This window comes from Apteryx rowi, unplaced genomic scaffold (assembly GCF_003343035.1).
Source record: "Apteryx rowi isolate R43461 unplaced genomic scaffold, aptRow1 scaffold_694, whole genome shotgun sequence".
NCBI classification, from domain to species: domain Eukaryota; kingdom Metazoa; phylum Chordata; class Aves; order Apterygiformes; family Apterygidae; genus Apteryx; species Apteryx rowi.
The window spans coordinates 405965-432950 of record NW_020450976.1 but is presented as its reverse complement, the minus strand read 5'-3'; the positions used below and the strand labels follow the sequence as shown (position 1 = coordinate 432950).

The following is a 26986-nucleotide window of genomic DNA, read 5'->3' as shown; positions in this document are numbered from 1 at the left end:
AAACCCAAATTTTATCTGGGAAAGAGGAACAGCAGAGTCAAGGAATCAGTTTAGCTAGGAGTTAAACTCTTACGGAAAAAGTTCAATGAGACTGCAGATTTCTTACCAAGGTCACCAGCCTTCTTCTGACAATACCATGCTAATTTATCTGGCAAATTCCTTGGCTCTTGTGATGACGTGGGTTGCTGGTCTAACTGGGTTCAGTAATTCTCCCCTAGTCCAGTTGCTGGTATCCAGCACTGGATCTCCTATGACCTCCAGAGGTCCATGACCAGGAGGTCAGGGAGCAGCTGAGTCTCACACCCAGGAAAGCTGGTGCACAGCTGTGCGTGTGGGTGCGCAGTTGCCATCGGCTGGGTGTTTCGCTGCTTTTGGGGGGCTGCTAAGGTGCCAGTGCCGTCAGGGCACCCTGGTGCCCAGATCTCCAGGGAGAGCAGGAGCAGTGCCAAAAATGCTGGAAAAACACATTTTCCCGGCTGTGGCATCCTTCCTTTCCTTGCCTCTGCCTGACAGCTCACCCTACTGCAGGCATTGCCACTAGCTGTGTTTACAGGGCACTTAACCAGCTGTATAAATGGTTTATAGGTTACTCCGTAACCTGAGCGAGCTACTCAAAAGGGATGAGAACGAAAACCTTCTTTATTTCTTTGTTTCTGTGCGCGTGGCCCTRAGCACTGAATTCCTCCTGAATTCCAATTTTGTTTCTCAACAGCAAGGCCGGCTTTGGAAAACAAGGTAATGGAGGTGACCCGGTGCCGTTAACAGGCTTCTCCAAGGGAGTTTGCTGGTCGAAGAATTAGTCCAGCAGCACTGAGGGCTGCATAACCTCTGTGCACCCGCTGCGCCTGCTGGTTATGTTAAATGGCAGCGTGCAGGTTTCCAAGGTAGATGTAATAAAACAGCATCCACTTGAGAGAGGGGAATGTTTCGGTCTGAACAGGCTCTGCAAAGCCACTGTCAGGAATGGTAAAAATCATAACAGGAGGTCAGTTCGGGTCCCATCCAGGCTATTTGTTCCTGCACACAATAAGAGAAGACAGTACTTTAAAAAAAAAAAATGTTAAAGGAGATAAACCATCCTGCCATTAGCTTGGCAAGCCTACCTTCAGCTGTGTTAGGGCCACCTGGTTTAACATGTCCCCTCTCCTGCGCTGTGTCCCCCACGATGGGGCCCCTTCTTTTCCCAGCTGCTCTTCTGGGTCCCTGGTGCTCCCCGTACTGCGAGGTCCCCACCACACATGACCACATACCCTGTGGTTGATTTAAGGCAAGAGCTCCACGTTCAGGCTGGTTTCTCACCCTGTGCCACCCAGTTTAGCTCTTGAACTAGGCTGGCAGGGAGCAAGCTTCTGGAGGTCTCGTCTTGCTTGAGGAAGAGAGAGGATTTTGCAGCCAAGTTCCCGCTCCTCCTTCCTCCTGCAATTTCCTCATCTTGCTGAGCTCCTTATTCCTCGTGCAGTGGTTGGCCATACCCGAAAAAGAAACAAAATAAAAAATTGTAGGWCCACTTTGGACTACAGCTTAAATATGGGTCTCCCTTGTCACCGGCTAGTTTCGTTCTGGATTTGCCAGTAGTCTCTCAGTCTTTGATGTTCACGGGCAGCTCTGCAACACTTCTTTTGGTCAAGGTGGTGTCATTTGCTTCTTTATGCTATTTTAATTACTGATGCCCTATTGCCTTTAGGTCTAAAAGGAAAAAACAGGCCCTCCAGTGAAGACAAGCCCATGGGGTGCAGATGGACYGTCTTCTCTCTTTCAGACAGATTGAAGCTAGTACGGGTAGTTTTGCAGTGTGGACACACCTGGTGTATTGAGCTGCTGGTAAGCAAATGTTTCCCAGCCTTGGACCATGACGGGCACTTTCTCCAGGAACCAAAGAGCGGGAGCTGGGTTATTTCCCCTCCAAATGAGAGGTGTGGACACCTTTCGGTTGAACGTAGCTTGGATATAGCGTTGCAATTTGCTCATCTAAAAATCCTCGCAAGGGCATCATTGCCACCAAGCGGGTCTTCCTTTCTTGGGTGGCTGCATGCAGTTGCTATGCCACGCTGGGGTAGTTTCACATCAGAGCCTTCTTGCTGTGACATCTCCTCGCTTTAGTGTCACTCGTGGCTAGCGTTATCCGAGGGCAGACATCCAAAAGCATACCTGTGTCTTCGGGCCGTTTGCTTCTGGTTGCCCGCTACCTGGTTGGGTGAGTCACCTGGACCTGCTGCCAGTGCACATCTACACCATCTGCGGGCAGCGCGGTGGGTCCCAGGGTTGCTTAGACAGCGCCGGGATGCACTAACTGTGTGAACATCTGAAAAACAGGATGTCACAGGGGCACAATTAAAACAGCAATCCGTCCTCGAAACGCTGCCGACGTTGATTAAAGGGCTTGGGGAATTTTCCGGTGGTTCAGCCCTTGCTGGACGTCAGGCCTTTGCTTAATGTGCCAAAGACCGAATAATCTGGCATTGCAAGTCACCTCTGGAAATCCCAGCTGGGTGAACAGAGCTGGCTGCAATGCCAGTCCTGCACAAAAGGCGTTGATCCTTTTAAAGAGCTGAGATTAAAAAGGCAAGATATTTGAGAAACAGCACTGTGGATTGTGTGTATCCGGGAAAAAAAGAAAAAAGCCGCCATTCCTTCAGTATAAGCTGCTTTTTCAGAATTATCTGAAGGTAGGAAAACAAATCCCAAACATTTTTCTTTTCTCATTTTACATTCTTAAGCTGGRRAAAAAAAAAAAAAAGCTTATGAGATTTAAGCTATTTATTACCAAATAAAACTGCATCTGGTCTGTGTGCTTCTATGCCAAGTTTTGGCCTCGTGAGAGCACAAATGTYGAGAGTTATGAGCCCCTCAAAAGTGAGGTTTATGATGGAAATGTTGACTTAGGCTTAACTCTGTAGGGGCTGCCGGATGTTGTTAGAACATTTCAGAAGCTGGGAAATAAGGGAAATAAGACGCTGCCCGTGACATGGAGCCATACCTGCAGCATCCCACTCGGTTTTCACTGAGCCACCTCCGGTCTTACTGCTTCTGCCTATGACATTATCACTTATTCCCTGATGGCCGCTTCTCGGTATCGTATTTACCGATAAAATTATGCATTTATTTCTAAAGCATTGTGCATGCAGCAATACAGAAATTGGATACTCTTGATGGCATAAGCAGGAATCTGATTTCTATTCCCCTGGCGGTGGCAAAGCAAGCCCCTTGCCGTTAGCMTCCTTGGACTGCAACGGGAGGGTAAATCATTCGTAAACGGGTGGATTTTCAGGCCAGAAGGGACAGATGCTGTCATCCACTCCGTCCTCCTCCATGGGACTCCCCTAAACTAATTCCTGCCAAAGCCGGGGGACGTCCGTCAGGAGAACATCCAGCCTTAGCTTTAAGGGTCTGGGAGTAGGACACGTTCACAGCTGCTGGGACACAGCCTGGACGTGCTGGTCCTGGCTTTTGCAGTGTCTTTGGGGCCCTCTCCACATTTTCTGCCTCCTTCCCGGCTCCGGCCCAAGGTGACATCCCACCAGGATAAGCCCTGGCTTCCAGGTGACACAGCAGAAGGCTTGGGCTGGTGCTYGGGGAGCTCTGGTTTTGCTGACTATCGACCTTTCTCCCAGCACTTTCCCCAGATCGCTTTCCCTTGGATAGCCTGCCACCTGCAAATGGGACCTGTAGGGATGACTTTACATTTGACCCTATAAAATCCCTATTTCTTGCTGTCTGCACAGAGCTTTTCTTTATGTATTATTACAGCAAGGCTTAGTGGCGCTAACTAATGCCAGGACAGCATGCAGAAATGTACAGCAAGAGCTATTTCTGCATCGAGAAACTCATGCGTGTACTTGGAACACAGCTCCCTCTCTCTCCTGGAATGACACACACCTATAAACTTCAGGATATTGGGCTTAACAGGGAATAGGCTTCCAGCAGGCTTTTTTGTTTCAGCTACAGAAACTACTTATTCTCGGAGGGTAAAAGAGGAATTGCCGGGACGCGGAGTGGCAGGGCTCATGCTAGCCGGGGTTTTCCTGGGCTCCAGTTCAAGTCAGGTGAGCAGCTGCGGGGCTGCTCCGTACGACGGCTTTAATTCCGATTAGCATCTCAGATTGCTCATGGATAAAAATCAATTACAATATCCCTGGGAAAAGTTATGCCCCACAGCTGGCATGTCTCAGCAGGGTTTCAGAGGAAATCTAGAGGGTGGCACAACTGGTCCCTTTGCAAGAGCGTATCCTTGGCCCTGACTTCTGTCCTTCCCTCTCACTGCTATGGAACTCGTTAGCCCTCAGCATTAATAGTGGCAATAATTACACAGCAGGCACTTGCCACAGCCCTTTCTTTAATTGCCTGCCTGGCTTCTTGCTTGTCCTAGGACTGCTCTCTCCGCGAGATCCGACAGATGTTTTCAGTGGCGCATTTCTGCAGGGGAAAAGGCTTGGAGCTGTGCACTACTGTCAAAAATTTGGGGCTTTGGGGTTGATTTGCCAGAGAGCCATGGGAAGCTAGCAAAGGAGAAAGGCTGGGCTGCAAAAGCGTCCCCTGTCCAACCTAATGGGCAGTTCCCAGAAAAGCTGAGATGCACCACCAGCTTCCTGAACCCCCCCGCCCAAATCACTGCCAGTCACTCTGGAGCTGTGCTGACGTGCTGGGTGGGACCTACCACTCTGGCCTTCAGCTGCAAATAAATAAATAAAGCAGGAGAAGCCAGCTGGGAGTTACAGCTGCCTCTGAAGCACAGGGTGAAAAAATGGAGACAGAYGAGATCAGTGCAGGATAACCCCCTGCAAAATGGTGTCCTCTGGGTTTTTAGGAGCCCTTTGAAGTGCTGCTCCAACCTCTTCCTGGCAGGGAGATCTAAACCAGGTGAGACAATTCATGCCCCAGAGCACCTCTCTCCCCTTGATGGGGAAAGAGCGATGCCCTGGGGAGAAGGAGGCTCTTCAGATGATGGTGGGTCAGACCAGGCTGGGCTTGTGTCCCCATAAAGGTCAGGTTTTCCTCCCTCTCCTTGATGTCTGGTTTGTGCCAACACTGGACAAGGTTGGTAGGTCACCGGGGGTCTGGTGGCCCTGGGGGGAGCTGGATGAGGGAGCCTGACCTGCTCCGATGATGACAGCTCATATATAARGAGGACTATAAGGCTGATCCCAAATTCCAGCATTGGCTAAATCAGATCCCTGGATTCACCCCTCTGAGAGCTGATGGAGACTGCAGTGGGAGCCACCTATTTAAATTCAGTCAAATGCCCCATCCYACAGGGAAACTGAGGCACGGAGTGAGGGCATGACTCTGGCATTGTCTTGGGGGTGTTCCTGGGGTCCCATCTCCAGGACTTCCGTTAAACGCTGGTTACCAACWGTCCACGGCGGGTGGTTAGAAGCAGTTAAGGATGTTTTAAGTCAGGTCCTCAGCAACTCCAAGTGGCTGGCGAGCGTTTCAGACGCTGCAGGAGCGAGGCAGCCTTGGAAGCCCACGTATTGAATTTCCCTTTCCAGACAACTGGTTGCGGCTTCTTGTTGCCTGTCAAAGCCGAGGGCTCCTGCGTGCACAAGTCAGCACGTTTGCACATTCCCGAGGCCCCGGCAGGGAGAGGACTCGCTCCGAGTGCCTCCCCCCGGGATGCAGGCGGCTTCGTCTTACCCGGCTGCTCTCTGCAGGCAGGTCCCGTTGAAAGCCGTCTGGCACGCCAGGATTTTGTTTTTTCTGAGTTAAGGAATGAATCCCTTTCCCCCAGCTGATTTTTCCCATTTCCAGGTTGGGGAAAGGCAAGGAGCACTTACTCTCCGTGCTCGAAAGCTGCTCCAGGCGTCCCCAGCACAGGCTGGTGGCTCCGGAGCTGCTCTTAACACAGCGGCGTTTAAAGACAGATCCCTGCCCCTAGTCCGTGGGGACACGTGGCCCCACGAGCAATATGCAGGCGCAAAGAGGAATTAAGAGGGGGCCTGGGGTCCTCTTGGCCAGAAGATGCAAGAGTCCTTTGGCCAGGCCAGCGTCATCTGATGGGACTCTTGCATCTTCTGGCCAAGGGGACCCCAGGCCCCCTCTAATTCCTTCTTTTTTTTTTGCATTTTGCTTGCAAATCGGGCTGACAGGCCAAAGCCCGGGGAAGAGTCTTGGAGCCCGGGAGCCGGCCGAAAAGCCCGGCTGCTGGCGTGCATCTGCCGGCGCGACACGTGCAAAGCGGGCTCGCGTTACGGCCGCRCGCCGGCTGCGACGAAGGCACAGGTGAGGTAACCCGAGTGGGCGGGTGGCCGGCGGCCAGACCCCCCCCCCTCACCCCGAAACGCCTCTGCGTTTCGCTGCCCGTCCCGTGCGTGTCCGTCCGGCGGAGCCGGGAGCCCACCGCTTGTGTCCGCGTGCCTGGGGACTCGGGGCAAAGCGGCGGCCGGAGGAAAGCTCCAGCAAGCCGGCTCTTCCTGGGGCGACGCCGGGCACGGACGAGCCCCCGGGGATTGGGGAAAAGTGCCAGGATTTCACGAAACTGTGAGAAACGCGGCCGTTTGGGGAGGACGAGCTGGGCTGGGTGGGAACGAGCACCACCCGTCCCTCCGGACATGTTGAAACAGAGGTGAAAGCCTGGGAAAGGAGGAATGAAATTGGGACCATTAAATCTTTTCTTCCAGCGCATTTTGACTTTTTGCGCAATGAGCCGAAAATCACAAATATGCCGTCGAATACCATACTTTAGAATAAAGCTCTAATTAAAACAGAGGGTGCAGCACAAAAGCAAAAACCCCAACAAATTAAAACACGTCGGCGCTGCTGAAGTGTTTCTCCTTTCCCCGCTGAAAATATTGCTGAATTCAACCCGTTCCTGTGAAATATCATCCTTCAACAAAACTGTATTTATTATTATTATTTTTTTTGGTCCCTCAAAGCTAGCGGAAAATGGTTCCTTGAAAAAACCATGTCCGTATAAGCAGACATCGCTGTCGCAGGCTCCCGCGACGGCTGCCAGGCCCTATCTCATCRCCATCCCTCCCTGCTCCCAATTCCCACCGCTCGGCGTTCGCCTCGGCCTTTTCRCTCCTCTCAGGTGGAAACGTGCTGATAAATGTTACTTGCTGCCAATTTTAAGTAYTGCTCGTTGAACGCGCGGTTTGGGCTCTGGAAGGAATCGAACCTCAGCCCTTTTTTTGGTTATGTTGGGGTCCTGCGCGGACCCYGGAGGCTCGCGTGCCCCCTCCATTTAGAGATGTGCCTCRTAAATGCTGGCTTGGTATATATATATWTTTTTTCTGGCTTTTAGCCAGAAGCAGAAACTTTTTGCTTGTAACTGCAAGCAAAATAAGGGGTAAAACATGCGGTTCACCTCTCGCTGGCGTGCGCCGGGGCTGCGGCTYGGGTTTGCTCGCCGCAGCGCAGCACTAGACGTGTAGGGCAGCAGGCTTCGCCCCGGGCTGGAGTTGAGCKGGATTGCGTATTATTTTTGGCACGTTTCTCCCAATTTCCTAAACGGAATGACAAAGCTGTTGGGGAAGGTGCTGAAATCGAGTCGGATTCCTTCCCATCTGATCTCTTCCTCCCAAGTTCTTTCCTCCTCCTCTCCTTTTCCTCCCCTCCCTGTTCTCCTTGCCTTGCAGCTTGCTATCCTCTAGCCTGAGGCAGATGGCTGTATTAAACGTGTAAGATCTATGTCTGTGCAAGACAGCTGGATTTTTATGTGTCTGTGGGTTTGGCTGGGTTTGGTCTGGGGATTTCTATTTTTTCTCTCCTCCCATACACATCATCGTCGCCCGCTCCCTCTTAGCAAGTTGATTTAACCCATTTAATAAGGGTATATTTATAAATAATTTGCAAAGGGTTGATACATGACCGGTGGCCCTAACGCACGGCGCCGGGGGATTAGTAGCGTGCTTGCAAACACGGCACGCGTCCCCCGTGGCAGCGGCTCTTTGTGGGCTTACGGCCCCCCGAAAACCAAGGTCGTTCCCACAATTTTTGCCTTCCGGTGTCGTAGGACCTTGGAACCGATGTTATCTTCCGAACGTCTCCAAGGGGGATTTGCACGGAAAGCCGTGCACCCATCCCGGGATGCAACCCGGGGCCGCTCTCGCGGCGGTGCTATTAAAATAGCTCGGGTGCACGCTCGCGCGCAGGCTGCTCATGCCTCGGCAAGCAGACCAGGTTGCCTTACCCCGGGGAAAAATTCGCACGCGTCGCAGGCGGCTTAATGATATGAGACAGATTTTGTTTTCCTTTCCCCCGCGCCGGCGCTCCCTGGGCGGCAGCTGTCTGCTCGAGATACCCATCTCCGGCGCGAGCGCGGGGCCTGATCCTGYGTCCCCCTCCTTTGCACGCGCGGCCCCCTTTCTCCAAAAATACTGCTCCCGGGAAGAAAGGCAGCGGAAAGAAATTATTCCCATTTCAGCGTTTTTTTTTCTTTTTCTAGTATCCCCGTCTCTTTGAGAGGATTACCCGTGAGCTTTACATCTCCACGATGGATCAGGTTTTAATGAGCACATAAATCCCAGTATCCTTTGAGCCTTACTGGGGAAAATATTGGCAAATGGGTGAATTTGCATGTGCATATACATCGCCTAATCTTGATGGATGCTAAAGGACCAGCCATTCTCTCAGTGCCGGAGAATTCCCAATGACAGAATTCCCCAGCACGTTTCTGTGATTAGATGTCACCTAGAAACCTGTAAAAATATATGAACGTGTCACTTCTAATGGTCCACTGGTAGCGCTAAGGAATCCTGAGCATTCCTTTTAATGAAAAAACGTCCAAGCTGCTTCAAATAATGTATAGAAACAACAAATATAACTGTAGAGCTGTGGGGAAAAAACTGTGGAAAGGAGAAAGCAACAGAGAGGAGGAAGTGATGAATTTCCACGCAGTTTTCCACCAAATTTGAGTGCGGCGTGAGTGGCAGGGCGGAAACTCTGTTGCGCTGCTCCCCCCTCCGCGATGGCAAGCGGCCGAACAAGTGCAACCATCCAAGCTTTGGCATCATCTGTTAAACTTTCTAAAAACAAATTGGTAGCTCCAAAATTTGAGACTGCAGACTATAATGCCATCTTCCAGCTAAATATCGGGTGCTTTGTAAATAGCTGTTAAACCGTCTTCCCAGCAGGCTTTTCCATTTAGGCACAGGTAGGGAAACCGGGCTGTGGAGTAGCTGAGGTTCACACCCGCAGAAAATACAGAGCAACCTCTAGATCAAACCAGGATCACGAAAAAAGGCCCACATTGCTTATTTCTTTTTTACCCGTCTGAAACCACCCAACTGTTTTGCACTACCATATTCTCCAGAGAAAGCAGCTGTGTGAAATCAGGTATTTCCAGTTACACTGGGAGGAAAAGACAAACAAAGAGGGAAATAGCCCCCCTAGTTTTCTAAAAATAATTCACAGTTAAGATGCTTGCGTTGAGACGGGCATCTCTGATCCCCATGACGTTTGGCCTCTACCAGTTAATGGGAGACTCCAGAATTTGGAGTAAGTTATTTCCTTTGCTGACATAGATGTGACATGTGGCTCATCTCGGAGCTGCTGATCTGATGTTGCTTTGAGCTGCCATCATCTGCCACAGAAATAGCATGTAAATAAAAGGAAGAAGCAACAAGGCAAGGAAAAAAGGATTTCTGGCTGGTAGGCAGCCAGACAGAGAGCACAAAGAAACCGGTTCTCCAGAGCCCTGGACACATGAGAGCAGGGCTAGTGGTTCCAGGCGAGAGGAGCACCTCAACAAGCCTTACACAGCAAGAAGGATCCTCTCCTTCTGGTGCTTTGATCCGCCCAGCTGGCTGGACACAGGAGCATAAGCTCCAGACTGGCCTCAGGTCAAAAGCCTCCTCCTGCTGCAGAGGCACGGTGCTGCCTGCAGCCTTGGAGCCATGAGGACCACACTGCCCCTGCAGCAAGGGCACTGGGCTTTCCTCCTACTTGCACAGCTGAAGAAGATAAGTACTTGCAGCTAATAAGCCCATTAGCTGACTTTGGAGGTAGGCCATAAAAAGCCATCCAAGAACTGGCCAATATTATTTCCTGTAAGATCAAAGTATCCCAGTGGAGAAAGACAACCCTCAGTAGCATGAGGACCAAAACTTTGGAGCCTGTTGTGATGGATGCAGAGGTCTCTGCCTCGCTGATCCTGGAGTGGGTTCTGTCTTCCTGCAGCCTCTGGTGGGAAATGTGGCTTGTGGAGGATGTGCTTAGCAGCTCTGGAGCTCGATGTGCATAGTTTCCAACCTTGTTGCCTCTGCTGTAGAAATGTTCTCTGGGCTTAGTGAAAGTGTCAGCCCTGCTTTTACAGGGAGTAAAAACAGAAGCTGGGCTGATGTATCTGGACTGATGTTCAATTACAGATTACTCTGTGCTGTGCCAGACATTAGTATCCACACAAAAGGCTGATTAAATACATGAATCAAATTTTCTTGAAGCATTTTATGGGCAGTGATTTTTCTGTTCCAATGCAAATATGATCTAGGATCAAGCTGTGGCTCAGGGAAGAGAAGGAAGATGTGCTAGTGGATTAATCATTAACAGGCCCTACTAATGTGAGATCTTCAGCTGTGTTGAGCAAAGGTCAGCTGCCTGCAAGGCAGATTCGGGGCTTGGTCGTAGTGAGTTATCTGGAGTAACATTGCTTAGCTGGCGTCAGCAGAGTGACACTGAATTTGCTTTGTGTGTGAGATCAGCGTGTGCCCTTGTAAAGGAGTCTCCACCAAGACCCCTTGTGGTTAGACACAATGAATGGAATTGGGTAAACTTAGTGATAGATAACACAGGGATGAAATGTTCTGTGTTTTGTACTGTTATTTGTTTGCTGGGGCTTTCTGGGGTCTACCACTCCCATGTCTGGCAAGTATTTGCTCTTTGTTGTGCATGCTGGTTCAGCTATGCCAGCTGGTTTTATTCTACTCTGGGATTGGATCACTGCTAATAAGTGTAGATTTGCTCAAGTGTTCCCCAAAGTCTCTGTTTTTCCTTCAACATCCTCATCAACAAATGGATTAGTCATGGGGAAATAAACAGCTTTAACACAGGATGGTGAATTATGTTAAGATGAGATGCTGGTTTTTATTTAATCATATGGTCCCAGTTGCATCTTGATAGTACCTTTCCTACAGAGGGAAAGATATTGGTGAACTAGTGGGTACCAGAAAAAAGCTGGTAAAAACTACTTGCCTCCCTGAAAACTCTAAATTTGTCCATTCGGCTGCTTTAGACAGAGAGATTCATTGGAATGTGGGTAAAATCAGGTTGCAAACAGGCCCATGAACACGAGCACAGCAGTGCACCAACAGTCTTCAAAACAGGCATTTCTCTCACCTTCAGCAGTCTAAATGTTGCGTTCCCTTTAGATTGCCTCCGCTTTCTGGACCACAGGGAACTGTATGATCAAGTCCCTTGCCAGGACTATCTTGGTGCGGGAGGAAAAATTCAGGTTCAAAGGCTCTTATGACGTGATCTGCCCACCCTGCACCCCTTGGCTCATCATGGCTCCTGGCCTGGGAAAGGGACCAGTCCATTAGCCTTCCATTAGGAGCAATCAGGAACTTACTCTTGGAAGAAGTGATCTGGCAGGATTTCCCCCAGTTAAAATGGTTGATCTTCTTGTCCCTTTCCTGCCTGGTGTCCTCTGTTCTCACATTTCTCTTAGGATACTAAGTGCAGCTGGCTCCTGTGTTGCACTGGGCAGCTGTGTCTCGTTTAACCACTCAAGGGGATGAGCTTCACGCAGCGTTGCTTACTCTAGACACTTAAAAATCATGAATTGGCCACCTAAAAGGTAATAAAAAAAATCCAAACTGTGAAAATCCTTTTTCTTCTTTGTCTTCTGGTTTCTGAGAGCTGAGTCCATCTCACCAACTGTAGGTGCCTGAGAAACATGTGCCTCCAAAGGGGGATTCACCTATTGGTCTTAGATCGTGCTTCATATCTATGTAAGCACAGCCACCACTCACTTAGATGTCATTTTTAGGATGAGATGAATCACGCACTGGAGGTTCTTCTCTCCACACTCTCTCTTGAGGAAGAGTAGACTGACCATCTTTGGCTTGGATGTCTAAATTTTAGCTAGAAAGCAGGTGTCTCCTGTTCAGTCATTTCAATCAATAGAGGATTAAGGATTAGTAGAGGGCTTTAGGTCATTCAGTCTGCAGAGAGAAGAAAACCAAATCCCAGCCCCCATCCTTGCTCTAGGAACCAAATCCCATCACTCTGCATTTGCCCTCACTGATGGGAGGGCTACAGTTCCCTCACAGACTTTCAGGTTTGCTGGAAGCTCAGAAAGGGTCCTGCAGGCATTTTACTAAATCATCTTAAAGCCTTCCAAAACACAACCAAAAGGCAGGAGGTGACAGAGCACTGAAACAGGTTGCCCAGAGAGGTTGTGAAGTTTCCTTCTCTGGAGATATTCAAAACCCGCCTGGACGCGATCCTGTGCAATGTGCCCTAGGTGACCCTGCTTGAGCAGGAGGGGTGGACTAGATGATCTCCTGAGGTCCCTTCCAACCTCAACCATTCTGTGAAATCCTTGGGCAATGTTCCACTTTGTTTCAAGAGAAGAAATAGCTGCAGAGAATGAGATGTTACCTTTTTTCTGCTTTTCTTATGGGCTGCAAGATTTCTCCCATGAAATGTAGGGGGATATCACTAAGCTTTGTTAGCCTGTGTTGTGCTAAGCCAGTCTTGTCCGAAATACAACCAAACTGCTGTCCGATGGCAAAGGTTTGTGTGTTTGGGTGCATACCAGGATTAGCACTTTAAACTACTCTCACACCTGTCCTTCAGACCTCAGGGAGGGTTAATGGCTCACCTGGGAGAATCGTCTTGCCAAAGCTGTTCTCCTTTTGGACACTTTGTGGCTGTTAGAGGTTAAGTAAATCACTGGAGTCACTCTGCAAGTGCCCAGCAAATACATCAGCTAAGGGGCATCTCCCCACCATCGCGTGGCACTGCCTGGCGTGACTCAGAATCCCAATTTCATTTTTTCCCTTGGAGACTCAGCCTTTACCACCCAGCAGGGCACAGTGAACTGGGCACGGGTCTGAGACAGCAAATATAATCTATGATACCGGGGGGAGAAGTATGCGGATGGTTCAAGGGTCTGGGTTTGTAGCTCTGTCATGGTAGAACAGTGGGTCTGATTCCAGCTCCTCCAGTTTTAATTAACAGGGTAGTCGAATCGTGCCGTTAGCTGACAGCGCGAGAGATTATCACCTTCAGAAGTTCTGCTGTTGGTGGCACGTGCGTTTGTYACACGCTGGCTCTCTCAGAGGGGCATTACGGAGGATTAGTTTGTATTTAAGAGCTGCTGCGTATAATTACTTATGCACTGTTTTGCAAACCATTTGTTTCTGCTAGCTCCTCTCCCGTTATTTCTCTTGCTGGCATCTGGCTTTGTTTGTGCATCTTCGGTTTCCACAAGGATGCAAACAGAAAGTGCTGAGGGCTCCGAGGGCTACCGTGCTTGGCTGGCCCTGTCTGCGGGCAGGCAGGAGATGCAGGCAGAAGGGTTTTGGGGATCTGGGTCAAGACACTGTGTGCAAGCAGGGATGACACTCAATGTCTCATGGTGCTGTTGCTGCTGGATATTTTGTGCCAGTCCCAAAGATTAAAAAAGAAAAAAAAAAAAAGCACCTTATAAGAATTTTTGAGAAGTTTAGGTATTCAAAAGACTGCATAAATTGCAGGTCTCCTGTTCTGGGGCTGATCATCGGTAGAGATGCATCTCTAGTAGTTCGCTTGAGTAGTCTCAGCCTTCAGCTCTGAACTGCCTTTCTAGTTTAAGAGCCCAAAAGTTTTGCCATGACGCCTGTAAATGCTCCAGAAATGTAGGAATTAATGCGCCGGATTGAGCCAAGGGCCCGTTTAAGCAAGGATCTCAAGGGAGATGAAAGTCAGTGCCAGATGTTTTGAAAAAAGCCTCTGCTATGGATATCTTTCACACCTCATTTCTTCCTCATTCCCATCACTTTAGTGACTGATCTCATAGCAGTTTGTGCTGGGTTTTCTGTAGCCAGTTTCTCTGTGCACGCAGATTATGAGGCTCGGCTATTGAAAAGGGGTCTCTGCAAATACCCATGATCTTAATCCCTGCTCTCAGAGGTGGAAGGTGTCAAATTCATGCCCTGCAGTCAGTGAAAGACAGTTTCTTAAAGCAGAGATTATTTTCTTGCCTATGAGACATTTTTAGATGGACAAAGAAACACCTTGCATTGTACAAAAAGTCAACAACCTTTGAAAAAATTCTGTGAGCCAATAACCTGCAAGAGCATAGTTTAGACAACTGACTTTTTTCCTTCTCTAAAATGCTGAGACTTTTTTTTCCTTCTTCTATTTAAGAAAGACAAACCAAACCAAGCCGAAGCAAAGTTTTAATTAATATGCATTTCAATTTTGTGTCAAAAAGTCACTTTGAATCAAAAAGCCAACGATTTTCCCCACAATGCTTTTTGGAGGAGGAAAACTATTAATCAAAATTGACATTTCCCTGTGAGTTGCTCTGATTTCGGCTAACTGACCTGTCCTTTTTTTTTCCCTTTCCGGTGGAAGAGAGCAACAACCATCCGCCTAACTCTTGCCCCGGCTTGGCAGCTGGATGACCTGCCATGACGGCCACGCTCTTCTCTTCCAGGTGCTCCTTTTCAAAGGTCTCAGCATCCCCATGCTACCTCCTGCCGGCACTTCCACCTGGGTCCCCAAGCTCAGCTCTCGGCCGACTTCGCCCTGCCTCCCGCGGTGCAGCCCCAGCCGGGGCTGACGCCCCACATGGCCCCCACGCACCAGCACAGCGGCCCYCTGCACCAGCCCTTGGCACCGGTGCCAGCCCTGCCCTTCCAGGATGTGGCGGGACCCTCCTTCCTACCTCAGGCGCTACACCAGCAATACCTCCTCCAGCAGCAGCTCCTCGAGGCCCAGCACCGCCGGCTCATGCCCCATCCCAGGTAAGGGYGTTTTGCACTCGGACAGCTGGAAAACTGGTTTTCCGGGGGATCTCTGGCAGGCTTGTGGTCCTCGCTCCTGCGAAGCGTCTTTGGCCAAGGGTGCAACGTTGGCGCGGTGCTTGCTGAGTGTGCTGGGACTTTGGCAAGTTGGGCTGTGGACCTCCAGAGGACTTTTGCCAACAGCTGCAGGCCAGCTGTTACCTCTAGCTATGCCTTTCCCATGGGGATACATGCTATGCACATCTGATTTCTCCCAGGGTCAACTGCCATTGTCACTCATAGGAGAATGGCAACCATCATGCCTTGGTTTTGTAGTGAACCTGCCCTGGATCACAGAGAAAGCAGTAGACTGCATGCACAAGCTACGCTTTTGTAGCTCTTGTTTCAAAACCACATAAGAGATTTTATCCGCATGTCCCATAAGTGTTTGGTTTTCTACATGAAGAGCTCGCTACTCTGTTCTAGGCTTCCTGGCTGTGCTCTGGCTGCTTGAGGAGAGAAGGATGCTGTTGATCTTCTGAAGCATGTTCAGTCAAAAAAGCAGCCTAAATTCACACTGGGCTGATGACTGCAAAGAGATTTACTGTTTCTCCACAGAGGTGGAAATGGATGTCTGGCCTTGTTCTGAGTCTGCCTCTTGAGCAAGAGATTTAGATAATAAGTAGGACAGGAAGACGTTTTTGGAAACGTGGAAGCGGCTTGTGGGTTGTGCCCATCGGTCAAGGGCCGGTGAATGAGTCTCTGCTGTAATGCTGCGTTTGGGAAGGCTGCTGCAGATGGAAAAGTCTTTCCTCCCCTATGCTTTCTGTCTGCAAATTGTGCATTCTTCTCATCCTTGTTTTGTTTTGCATAAGCTGGATTTTAGGTGGATTTAATGATTAGTTAATAATTGGGTAGCAAATATATGCAAGGCTGAGGCGCTGATGATACAAGTGTTTACCTCTTAGTCATAAGCCAAATTCAAATAAAACCACAGAGTACAATTCCATGCAGAAACTGCTTCTGTAAGTGCTGTCAGTGTTTTATCTGCAAGCAGGTTCTCAGAGAAAAGAGATCCCGCTGTAGAAAAGGTCTTGCCCAGTCCCAAGGCTCATTTCTGCAAGCAGCCAGCACCAGCTGCATCGGAGAAAGGTGTCTGAAACCTTACAGTGGTGGGGGACACGGTCCTGGTAACAGGAACCTGGGTCGTGCCTTCAAGAGAGGAGCCTCTGTGCTGTGGCTGCCTGAGAAATTTTTTATCTAGCAGTTTGCTGCTCCATTTGCTCCAGCGTTTTCCTGGAGATTTACTTTGTGACGGCTCCATCCCCATCAGTAAGCAGGGACTCGGTAGGGAGCTCAGGGTATGACTCCACAATGCAAATCCTGCTTGTGCATCCAGCTTGCATTTCTCTAAATATAGAGATTTTGGTATCTGATGTTGATCAAGTAGCACACGTTCTTYCCCTGAGTGAAGGTAGTCCTAAAGGACAAAATCATGAGGCGGGACTGGAGTCCCTAGAAAAACCTTGCAATATTTTCTACCGCTTTCCTCCCAAAGGCAGCAGAGGCAGGGGAGGAGGAGCTGGAGCCTGGTCCATTGTCCAGAGAAAGGCTGGATGGAGAAAGGAGGACACTCGCGGCGTCCTCCGTGCCTCTAACACTTGCTCATCTCCTCCTCCTGCAGGCGGGCTCAAGAGCGCATCTCTGTCCAGCCTCACCGCTTGCACCCCAGCTTCGACTTCAGCCACCAACTGCAAACTCCACAGCCCATGGGGCCCCAGCCCAGGTACTTAGCCGAAGGCACGGACTGGTAAGTCTTCCACCTTTCCTTCCACCTAGTCTTTTGAATGATGTTTTTTGAAAAAATCCTAAGCGGGCTGGTGGAGTTAACCAATGTCATTTTGTSTCAAAGCTTTTGTAAAAAGCTAATGCTTGTACTCATTAGATATAACGCCAGTAGCATGCAAAGAGGGAAAACTCATCACTGGGAGGGCCATGAGTACATGCTAAGGTCCTGTGCAGACCGAGCAAGTGCATAGTTTCAGCATAGTCGTTTTTTGCAAATGTTCTGCTAGACTTGTGTGATAACGTCAAGGCATCAGCATTCCCAGGCTCTCTCCACCCACGGATGCAGGGTGCACCTTAAATAGCAACCTTCCCCAGGGGATTTTCCATCTGTAGAGCATCACCTCCGGCAAAGCATCATCCAGGCTCTTTTTCCTGCAGACCGACATCTCTGGCTGAGCAAGATCTTCTGCGGTCCAACAGCGATCAAAAAGAGCAGCCACAACCCTCCCCAAGGTCTAAATTAGGGAGGGCAATGCTGCACTAACCCATAGGGGTAAATGAATTAATATTTGTTAGTTGTTTTCACACCATAGTGTTTGAAATCCTGGAAAAGCCAAAACGGGGAATTGGTTGTTCTGTTCTCAGAGCAGGTTTTGAGCTCTTGCACGATTGCAAAGGTATGAGACCCTACTTTGCAAATGAGAAAATAAAAACAAATTTTTGAGTAGCTGCTTGTTAGCTGAGCAAAGTCTGTTCTGTGCAGTGAATGGAAAAAATAGCATGTGAACACGTAGAGACAATCATAATGCGTATGCACAAGGGGGCCAAAATAAAACGGCACAGGAAATCTCAGTTATGGCATTTCTGAACATCTGAGTGCTTCACTCTGCAAATAGAGAGTTCTTTGAACACAGGGTTTTTCCCCCTCCAGGGATAATAATACACAGACTAAAATATGACCAGATCCTTCTGACATTTTTTTCTCAGGTGTTCCCATTACTTGCACCACTGTGATCTGAATTAGGCCAATACGACATTGTTCAGATCAGTTTGCAAAGCGGTTGATGTTCAATTTGGATGGAGTTTGTCTTTCTGTCTCTCTTGGCGTGTCTTGTGTTTAATTATAATCATTAGAAGAATCTGATAAAGCATCATTTAATGTTTCCCTCCTCCTCCCTCCTTCCTGCCCACCCATGTTGCTCCACAGCCTTGTAAAACCTAAGGAGTGGGGATGGCAGGAAAGCATATACTGTAAATATACATATTTGGGCAACTCACTTCTCCTCGGGGCACTTGTACAATTTTGCCCAGTGACCGACATGAAAACACTCGTCTAATGTATCACCRCGTCAGTGGTGCTGGCGCTGGCTCAAAGGTGGTAGCGTGCACCCTCACGTGAAGTGGGGACGGCAGGAAGAGCTGGAGGTGATCAGTCATCTCAGACAGCCAAACCTTGATTAAAACTTTCTGGCAAAGAAGCAATAAACTCTTGGTTGGCTCCTTAAATGATCTTCTGAATAGACATTTAGTGACTACTATCCAATCTTTTATCTTGGGCCTTATCTGTCAGTTATTAGTTGTTGGCAGCCTGTGCAATGCAGGCGTTGCAGCTCTTGGATCTCACAACTGAGCATCAAGGTGCTGTGCGTGGAGCACAGGCTGGGAAATGATGGTTGGTTTTGGTTTTCTTCGGCTAATGCACTCTGCTTATCCATGGCAAAACACTGGGAAAACAGTGTTCCATGCAATGTTCTGCTGCRGACCTTTCTGCAAACATATGGCGTCACTTTAAGATCCTAAATATCAGATTTTAAGAACTGCATGCACAACTGCATGAACGGTTCAGCCGTGCTGTTGCTGAAATGGCTTGCACAAGTTAATAATTGCCATTAGTCTTTGAGAGACCTCTTCACCCCTTGATCTCAAAGCACTTTGTGGACAGAGGTATTATCACGGCTATTTTGCAGGCAGGGAATTGAGAAGGCAGAGAGGAGACAGCCAAGGTCATGCACTGGGTCAGCAGCAAGGCTGGGAACAGACCCAAGGTCTCCTGATTTCCAGCTGAGCCCTCCGTCCATCTGGGAACAGTCTTGAATGATGGGATAAATCTCTGAAAATGTGACATGGGAGATGGAAAATGCCCCGTCCTGTGGATTTGCACCCCAGTTGTGCTCCTGTTGGTTGTCTCCTGAGTTTTATCATGGCCAGGGTTTGTCTGTCTATCTGGCTAGCTTGCTCCAGCTAGCACAGGGCAAGCAATGAGAGTCTCTCTCTTTGCTTGAACTTGCTGCAGGGGGACTTACTAGGGGGCACCAAAATACTGGATTTGTTGCCTACCGCACAGGCAGTTCTGGGTAGAAGATTTCCACATTTACTGTCCCTTCACATCCATTATCTGCTGCTGAGCAGAAGCAGTTTCACAGCTGCTTGAGGACCCATCTGCATGGCTCCCGACAAGCCACGGCACTTGCTGCCGCTGTTCTCCATGGAGGGGAAAAGAAGTTTGACGCTGAAATGGGAAACAAACCCTGCGCTCTAATTAGCTTTGCTTTGGCAAATGTGAAGACAATGGCTATTAGAGCGCCGGCTTTTGTAATTATGATAAAGCGAATGACATTCACAGCACTTGTTTGCTGAGAGATTCTTCGGCTGGCGCGACAAGGGATCGACTAATTGGATTAGAGATGGAGATGCTGTGTTGGGTCTCCACTCCCGGCAGCGAGGGGAAAGAGTTTGCATGGAGTCTTTGCCTGCTGGATGGCACCTGCGCGGAGCTGAGGCGTTTGCAGGCTCGTCAGGGATTTCTGTCTGATGGAGGAGTCTGAAGTGCAGTACCACAAGCTGGGAGCTCTCCCTCGGGTGGCAGCACGGTTGTCGGTCATTTGAAGTCTCGCCGTTGAGACAGGTTGTTTTTTCTGGGAGGGCTGAAGTGCCCAAACCCACCAACCCAAGTCCTGGCCCAGGTGCCTGGGCAAAGCTCCTCTTCTGCTTGCCCAGAACAGGATGCAGGAGGGGGACCAACAGGAGCACGGGGCTCATCCAGAAATATCTTAAACCCATTACGTTTTCTGGACAGACAGTGGTCCGTGGGCTCCAGGACCACTGCTTTTGTCTTCCTGAGTCCTCCTTTGACCTTGCCTGGGAGATCTCCAAGGAAAGCACAAGCTTGTCAAAAAACACCCAGCAAAATCCCAGTAACTGTCCAGAAAAGTTCATTGCTGCTCTGCCCCAACACGCTTAGGCATATTCCTACAAAACCTTGGAGGCAAAATGTAATTGTTTGCAGTGATGTCAGCACGAGCCGGACCTGGTCTGGCTGGGTGCCATTACTGAACCTGAGGGATCAATCAGAGCCACCAAAATGGTATTCCTCTTGCTCTGAAGTTAGACTGTGTCTGTAAAGCTCTCAACCCCAGCTAACGCATATGCTAACTGGCACTACCCTTGCTCTTTGTGCTAGCTGGGGAAAGGTGACCATATAAATCCAAGGAAACTCACTTTAAAGCAGTAGCATCGCCCTGGATTGGGGCATTGAGATGGAGGCACCCGTGGCAGCCGAGATCCCACTGGGGGGATGTTGCTCTCTTCTGCTGCGAGCATGATCTAACTTGTCAAAGGCAACAGCTGGGGGAACTGGGAATAAAAAACACACTATCAAAATTGCGTATTTTTTGGTCTTGCGCCCGCAGGGACCTCAGCGTCGACGCGGGCCTGACTCACGCCCAGTTCCAGGTTCGGCCGGTCCCGCAGCCCTATCAGCATTACTTGGCTACGCCGAGGATGCACCACTTCCCCAGGAGCACATCCTCGACGCAGATGGTAAGCGAAACGCTTTTCACCGAGAAATGTTTTATGCATTGTCTGCCAGCAGGCAGTCAAAATAAAGGCTGCTATCTCTCTATCACCTGTCTGCTGAGGATCCCACTTATCTCTGGCCGTGGGAGGGAGCGTCTGAAAGGATCGTATTGCATCAGTGCGCTCTGGATTAGAGAAAGGGAGGGGAAAAAATTGCAAGGGAGGATGTTCGGCTGCTCTGGAAAGATGCGGTCGGTGCTGTTACTCCAGACAGGTGCTTGTTGTAACTGAGGGTAAATTTGGCCCTGATCCTTGGGAAAAGGCTCCCGCATGCAGATGGCTTCATGGGAGGTGTCTCATTTGGGTCTGTCCCCGTCATGCAACTGCTGGCTGCATTGGCCTCAGCGTTGTCTGTAAAGTTTTTGCATGATCTGTTGCACGGGCAGAGACCAGGGTTATTTAGGGGCCCATCTCCTAGCAGGGTGTTGTATTTTGAGTCAAGCCACACAGGTCTCTGCTAGTCCTTACGGCATCCTTGGAAACCCCACAGTGGTGTTATTTCCTCATGCCTGCAGCTCTCGGAGTCAGATCKTGACACCTGAGCCCCACAGCAGGGCTAAAAAATCAGAGCTCAGTTGAAGAGGAATCTGCCCTTTTAAAAAATTTCTCTTTTTAAGCTAACCTGTGTTGAGGACTTGGAACCACAGTGTTATAAATGCAGCAGAAATTATTACAAGTAGTTTGTTCAGACGACATGTATGTTCTTAATTATCAGTTCATAAGAGATCTATTTAATAAACCTCATTTTTTCTTGTTTATTAAAAGGCTTCCATTGGTGAAGGTGTCAGTCTGCTCTTTAATTTTGAATGTTTAAAGTRCTTATTTTAAATCAGGATACATGAGGGATTTTTGCTGTACTAATACAGGYGGCTTTATCTTTCTTCCTTGCTTCTTGCAGGTTGTTCACGAAATCAGAAATTACCCTTATCCTCAGCTTCAGCTACTTGCTCTYCAGGGCCTGAACCCAAACAGGCACACATCCGCTGTGCGGGAAAGCTATGAAGTACGTATCTCACGGACTGGAATTATTATTAAATTTCTAAACCCTGGGAARGCATGCAAGCTTTGATGTAAATTTGTACAGCTCCACTTTGCGGCACAGCAATTGCAGAGGTGATGCGGGAAGGACAGGGATGGAGATACGGGCTCTGCTCAGGTCCCTTGGGTCAGCCAAAGAGAGGGGCCGAGACAGGGCCAGCTTGGAAATATCATCCCCGTTCCTGCATTGACTGGGAAACGCTGGGGAGGTAGCACTGATTCGATGAAATGCTCACGAGCAGATTGAGGCCCCCAGCAGTTTTAGTGTTAACCGAGAGGCAAAGGAGTTGAACGGTTTTGGTAAAAGATGGTCTAGTCTGGGTCTGCCCAAGGTTGACTCTGGCTTGGTTTACGTCTATAAATGAAGTGCTGAACTTTTTCTGGGCCTTTGTTTCCCCGCCTGTCAAATGGAGATCAAATTCCTAATTTCTGCAGTATTTGACACCCAGCTCTCAGCTCTGTGCCTTGAGCCCCTAGCTCAAGACTTGAGCTTATCAGCTCAGGCTCCAGGGCTCAAATCCATCATTAAAGCCCAACCAAATTGCTTTCCATGGAAATTTCCCTGGACGAAACGGTGGGGAAGGAGCCTCACAGGCCAAGACCTGGTGCCTGGTGGTTCCTGCTGGTGGCTCCCACTTGCCCCTGGGGTCCATGTCCCGGGCACTCTCCTGATGGCTTTTTGCTGCTGTTTCTCTGCTGAAGGAGCTGCTGCAGCTGGAGGACAGGCTGGGCAGCGTGAGCCGGGGCGCCGTGCAGAACACCATCGAGAGGTTCACCTTCCCGCACAAGTACAAGAAGGTGAGCTGAGAAGTCACAGTGCTCGCGGCCAAGAGTTGTAGGCACGGAGGGGACAGAGGAAGGACGTCAGTGGGTCACCAACCTCAGGGATGGCCAACAAATGCTGTAAATCAAGATACATTCCTGCCCAGTTTTGGGAATAAAATACAGGCCTGTCGGGTCCTGTCTCTCGTTGGGTATTGGATATATTGCGGGGGTCCCAGGCTGACATGTTGGTGGAGCTCAGCTGGCTGTTTCTTGCTTCTAGGTTAGGAAGCTGTGGGCCAAATTTTCAAAAGGGTCTCAGCTTTCTCCCACCCAGTGCATGCACTTTCCCCCCTCTATGACTTATCTGCCCATGGTAAGAAAGTGCACGCACCGAGGGGGCTCCCTGCACACCAGCCCACACCTGTCTGCATGCAGGTGCTGCTGTCCACATGCRAGGGAGCCCTTCCACTGCGCCAGCGCTTGCTTGATGCCCTTGCTTCACCAGGGCGTCCCCTCCCCTGAACTGAAGGAACTTGGGGCYGAAAGTCTTCTCCAGCCTGGGCTTGGATTGAGTTGGCTAGAGCTAAATAGAAAAGGGGAGAAACGCTTTTTTGTGTAGTAACCTCACCTGCTTGCTGAAGGTACCTTGCATTGCCCAGGTTGGAAGCGAGTCAATCCCTCTGTGTCTGTCTTGGAGTGCTCCTCCCYTGGATGAAAAAAAATGATGTTAATAAGACTGGATGTGTGTACAGGGGAAAAAAGCGGGGAGCTCRCAGGTGAAGTCCTGCCTCACGGGACTGAGCCTGCAGACAAGCCCTGTGGCTGCCGTTCCCAGCAGCAGCACTCCCCTGGGGCTTCCTGGCTCCTGGGGGTGCTGCCACCATCCCTGGGGCCAGTGGGATGTTCCCAAGAGCTGGCATCCTTTCCACTCTGGATATTTTGCCCGGCCAGACTTCCCTAGCCTGGTGGATCCAGCCAACAGATGAAGTCCACGTCATTCGCCTTCCTCCGACTCCACATTCTGGGCAAGCRCTAGAAAGTCCAGTCCTAACCAAAATATTTCTTTCACCTTGCCACAGAGAAGACCGCAGGAGGGCAAAGCTGAGCAAGAGGATGGCGAGGAGTCAGACACTGATGAGAAATGCACAATCTGTCTGTCCATGCTTGAAGATGGAGAAGACGTGAGGTATGATCCTCCCCCYGCTTCCCTTTTCCCCCCTCTCCACCACCTCTCCACGCGATCCCAGCTGTGGTTTTTGGGGGTAACTTGCTGCGGTGAGTTGTGGAGGGTGGTACCTGCTCTTGTCCTGCCGAACCCCACTGGAGCTCTGCAGGTCCAGGCGAACAAATGTTATTGCATGGACGTTGGTATGGACCATGAATAGAAAGAGCTCTGCAACAGCAGGAGGGCTGTTTTAAATAGTATTTTCCATGTTTGGATCGCCTGCATGAAGGTCACRTAATTGGGTGGCGATGGGCCACATTACAAGTGGCAGAGGAGGATGGGTCTGAGGACCCTGAGACAGCTGTGAGGAGCTGAGGGACGTTAGCATCCAGGCTTCAAGGATGACCAAATTATGGTAAAAGCCCATGACCCTGGGCCACGGTCTCCAGCTTCCATCCACTGGGAAGGATGCAGAGATCCCCCCTCTTCATGGCTGTCTGCCTGCAGCAGTCAGTGTCATTAATCATGGGAACAACCTGCTTCGGGAGCACGTTGTTTTTTCCGAGTGGTTTTTAGCCTAGAAGGACACTGCCATCTCCAACCTGCCACCCCCACAGTGGCTCTTTCCTGCTCTCCTGCGGCCCGAGGCTAATCCCATGGACCTCCTCCGGCCATGTGACCCTAACAGCAAGGCACTCTTCCTTCCACAGGCGTTTACCGTGTATGCATCTCTTCCACCAAGTGTGCGTGGATCAGTGGCTGGCCACCAGCAAGAAGTGCCCGATCTGCAGGGTGGACATTGAAACACAGCTCGGCTCGGACAGCTGAAAGAACTGGCTGGACGCACCATTTTTCCTTATCAGGTCGTATGGCCATCAACCCTTGCAGCAAAATTTTGCCTTCTGAGCCATTTGATTGAGAGGAAAAGTCTGCAGGCACGTTAGCAAGAAGGAGGAACTGGCGGTACGATATCTAGCGGTAGGAGATATTGCACGTGCAGGATACTGGCCCAGTGAAAGGGAGCTGGCGTTCCCAGAGCTCAGAGACCCCGTGCTGCAGAAGATTTAGTCTTGAACATGAAGGAACTAGTTGTGGTAGTCTGGCCTGTCAATCCTGCATTTCATGAGGATTGTATATATACCTCTCGAATAAGTAGAAACACGTTAGGGGTTCTTTAGCTATTTCTATGGATGGCAGCTGGAGCATGTTAGCTTAAGAAATGTTGTGTTTGATGCCCTRCTCATCTTGTGGTGGACATGTTGCTGTTACCTAATTTGCACCAAATATTTTTTCATAGATTCCTTATTTTGGTGCCTGATTAATACATTGCAGAGGGGGAATAGAGAGGTCGAACTTTCCCACCCTCAGGGGGGAAGAGGCGAAAAAGCAAAATCCTGTTTACAGTCAGAAGGGTTGCGCTCTTTGCCTCAGTCGCATGTACTTCCTTTCCTTGTGTTTACAGTGTGTTGCAAATTTAGAGACGCCTAAAAAAAAAAAAAGAAAAAAAAAAGAAAAAAATTGGGAATGAAATGAATGAAGCAATAGGGAGACGCTTCGTTCTTGCTTATCTGCTGGTGCTGGACACTTTCTGTAGGGGCACAATATTGACATGCGTTCTGTTTCTTTTATTTCTATATCTTAATGAAGTAGCTTGACATACCAAATCCGAGGAAGGCCACGGGCTGTCTTTACGATTGTAATTTTCCATACCACTTTCTCCTGTGCGCTCTAAGGCCTGTTGGCTTTGACGGCTCTTGCTGGTGCTCCGCGTTTCGCCCGCCGTGGCGTGGACCCCCTGCGCGAACGCGGGACGCTGTATTGACCCATTACCGCGCTTGCCGTAACGGATGCACCATGGTGCGGGTCCACCCGTGGGTTCGAGAGCTCCTAGACTCTTTGCCGGTCACAAAAGATGATTATAGGGGTCCGCTCCCGTAGCTGGGCTTTGGAGCATAGCTGCTCGGAAACCACGTTAGGAAGGCGATGGGGCCCCCTCCTCTGCAACGCAAAAGCACAAGCCGATGCGCTAACTGAAGGTGGTGTTCAAAATGGAGAAAACCCAACCCGGCAGACTTTGTGCGAAATTCCCAGKGCCGCGGTCCTTTCCGCGCGTCCCTCTTTTCTGGCTCCCGGAGGGATGGGCAAGCGGAGAGCTCGCGTCTTCTGCACTTTGCATCCTCCCTGGTGAAAAATTGCAGCGTTTGAGGGCTTAGAAAGAATAAGAGAAGGAGAGTGCAGCTCAGGTGGAATTCAGAAGTCTATTATTATTATTATTTTAATCCACTCTGGCTCATGGGCTGCTGTGGAAAATCTCTCAGAGCAGTTCTGATAACAGGATGGGAAAAAAAAAGGGAGAATTCGCTTCGTTGGTAGAAAAATGCTGACGACGGGAGCATTTCTGCACAGGAAGGGAACGCAGTTTCAAGGGAGGATTTGCTGCTTTCTGCAGGGGCTGGATTTTAAAACCATGTCAGAGTACGCTATCAGTACACACACACACACACACACACACGCTTTTTTATATGTATACACGTATTTCACTCTGTATCCATACGGAACATAGAGTGAGTATTAAAAAGGAACCAGTGCTAATTTGTCAGTCTCATTATAATCATGCACAAAATAGAGTTAGGAATCAATCCCTGAAGTGCCAAGGGAGTGGGTCTGTGACACGCAGACTAGCAGACCCGAGGACTGAGCGGCAGCCCGGGTTAGAGCTGGCCTCTCCCTCCTCTCTCTGAAAACCCTCCRGAGAATCAATATTGGCAACTGAAAAGCCTGTTTCTTTTGGTTTTTTTTTTAAATAATGCATCTTTTTTTTTTTAATGTAGTAAGGGAGCAAAAGAGAGATGCGGAGAAACAAGGGGAATTAATCAGAAATCAGAAACTTTAAATATTTAAACACTTATGCGGAGGGGATGATTTCTAGTTCCCGCGAGCATCTGCTTCACTCTCGGAGCAGAACCGCGCATAAACCACCGTCRGGGAGATCGCAGGAGTCGCGCGAGCTGCAAGGGGGAAGCGCCGAGCTCCGCAGCCCCTGCGCCGGGCGGCCCGAGCCCGGGGCGGTCGGGAGCCGCGGGGCGAGACGCGGCTCCGTAGGCAACGGCGGCTCTCGCTCCAGCAGCAGCAGATGCAAACGGCGTTAAAACCGCCACCGATACGGCTGCTCGTATTGAAGCAGAACAAGACGTTGCTCTTAATATACACTGTAAGCCGGGCTGTCCCGGGGGCGAAGCAGGGRAAGGAGCAGAGCGAATCCAAGCCCTCGCTTGGGGYGAGCCGCGCGGTGGGGAGGAGGCGAGCGGCTCCGACCCACGCGGGCTTTTCTTCTTTTCCTTTTTCCTTTCTTCTTTCCTCTTTTTTTTTTTTTTTAAAGCCTATGCGAAAGTATTACTCTTTGCCTAACGAACAAGCACAGTTTTTAAAATTGGTGAAGAAAAGCACCAAACTCCCATGGTCTCGTGTGAATGGCGGATGCCGCGGTGCGTGAGAACTTGCA

The 26986-nt window shown here is 49.7% G+C and overlaps 1 protein-coding gene across 1 annotated transcript; it reads left to right on the top strand.

Annotated features, from left to right (window-relative positions):
- Window positions 1-9392: 9392 nt before the first annotated feature.
- Window positions 9393-24312, top strand: RNF165 (ring finger protein 165). Its single transcript, XM_026086433.1, has 8 exons — window positions 9393-9438; window positions 14585-14894; window positions 16558-16683; window positions 20351-20480; window positions 21415-21519; window positions 22257-22352; window positions 23399-23505; window positions 24195-24312. The coding sequence occupies exons 1-8, from the start codon at window positions 9393-9395 to the stop codon at window positions 24310-24312; spliced, it is 1038 nt and encodes a 345-aa protein (XP_025942218.1).
- The last annotated feature ends 2674 nt before the right edge of the window (window positions 24313-26986 follow it).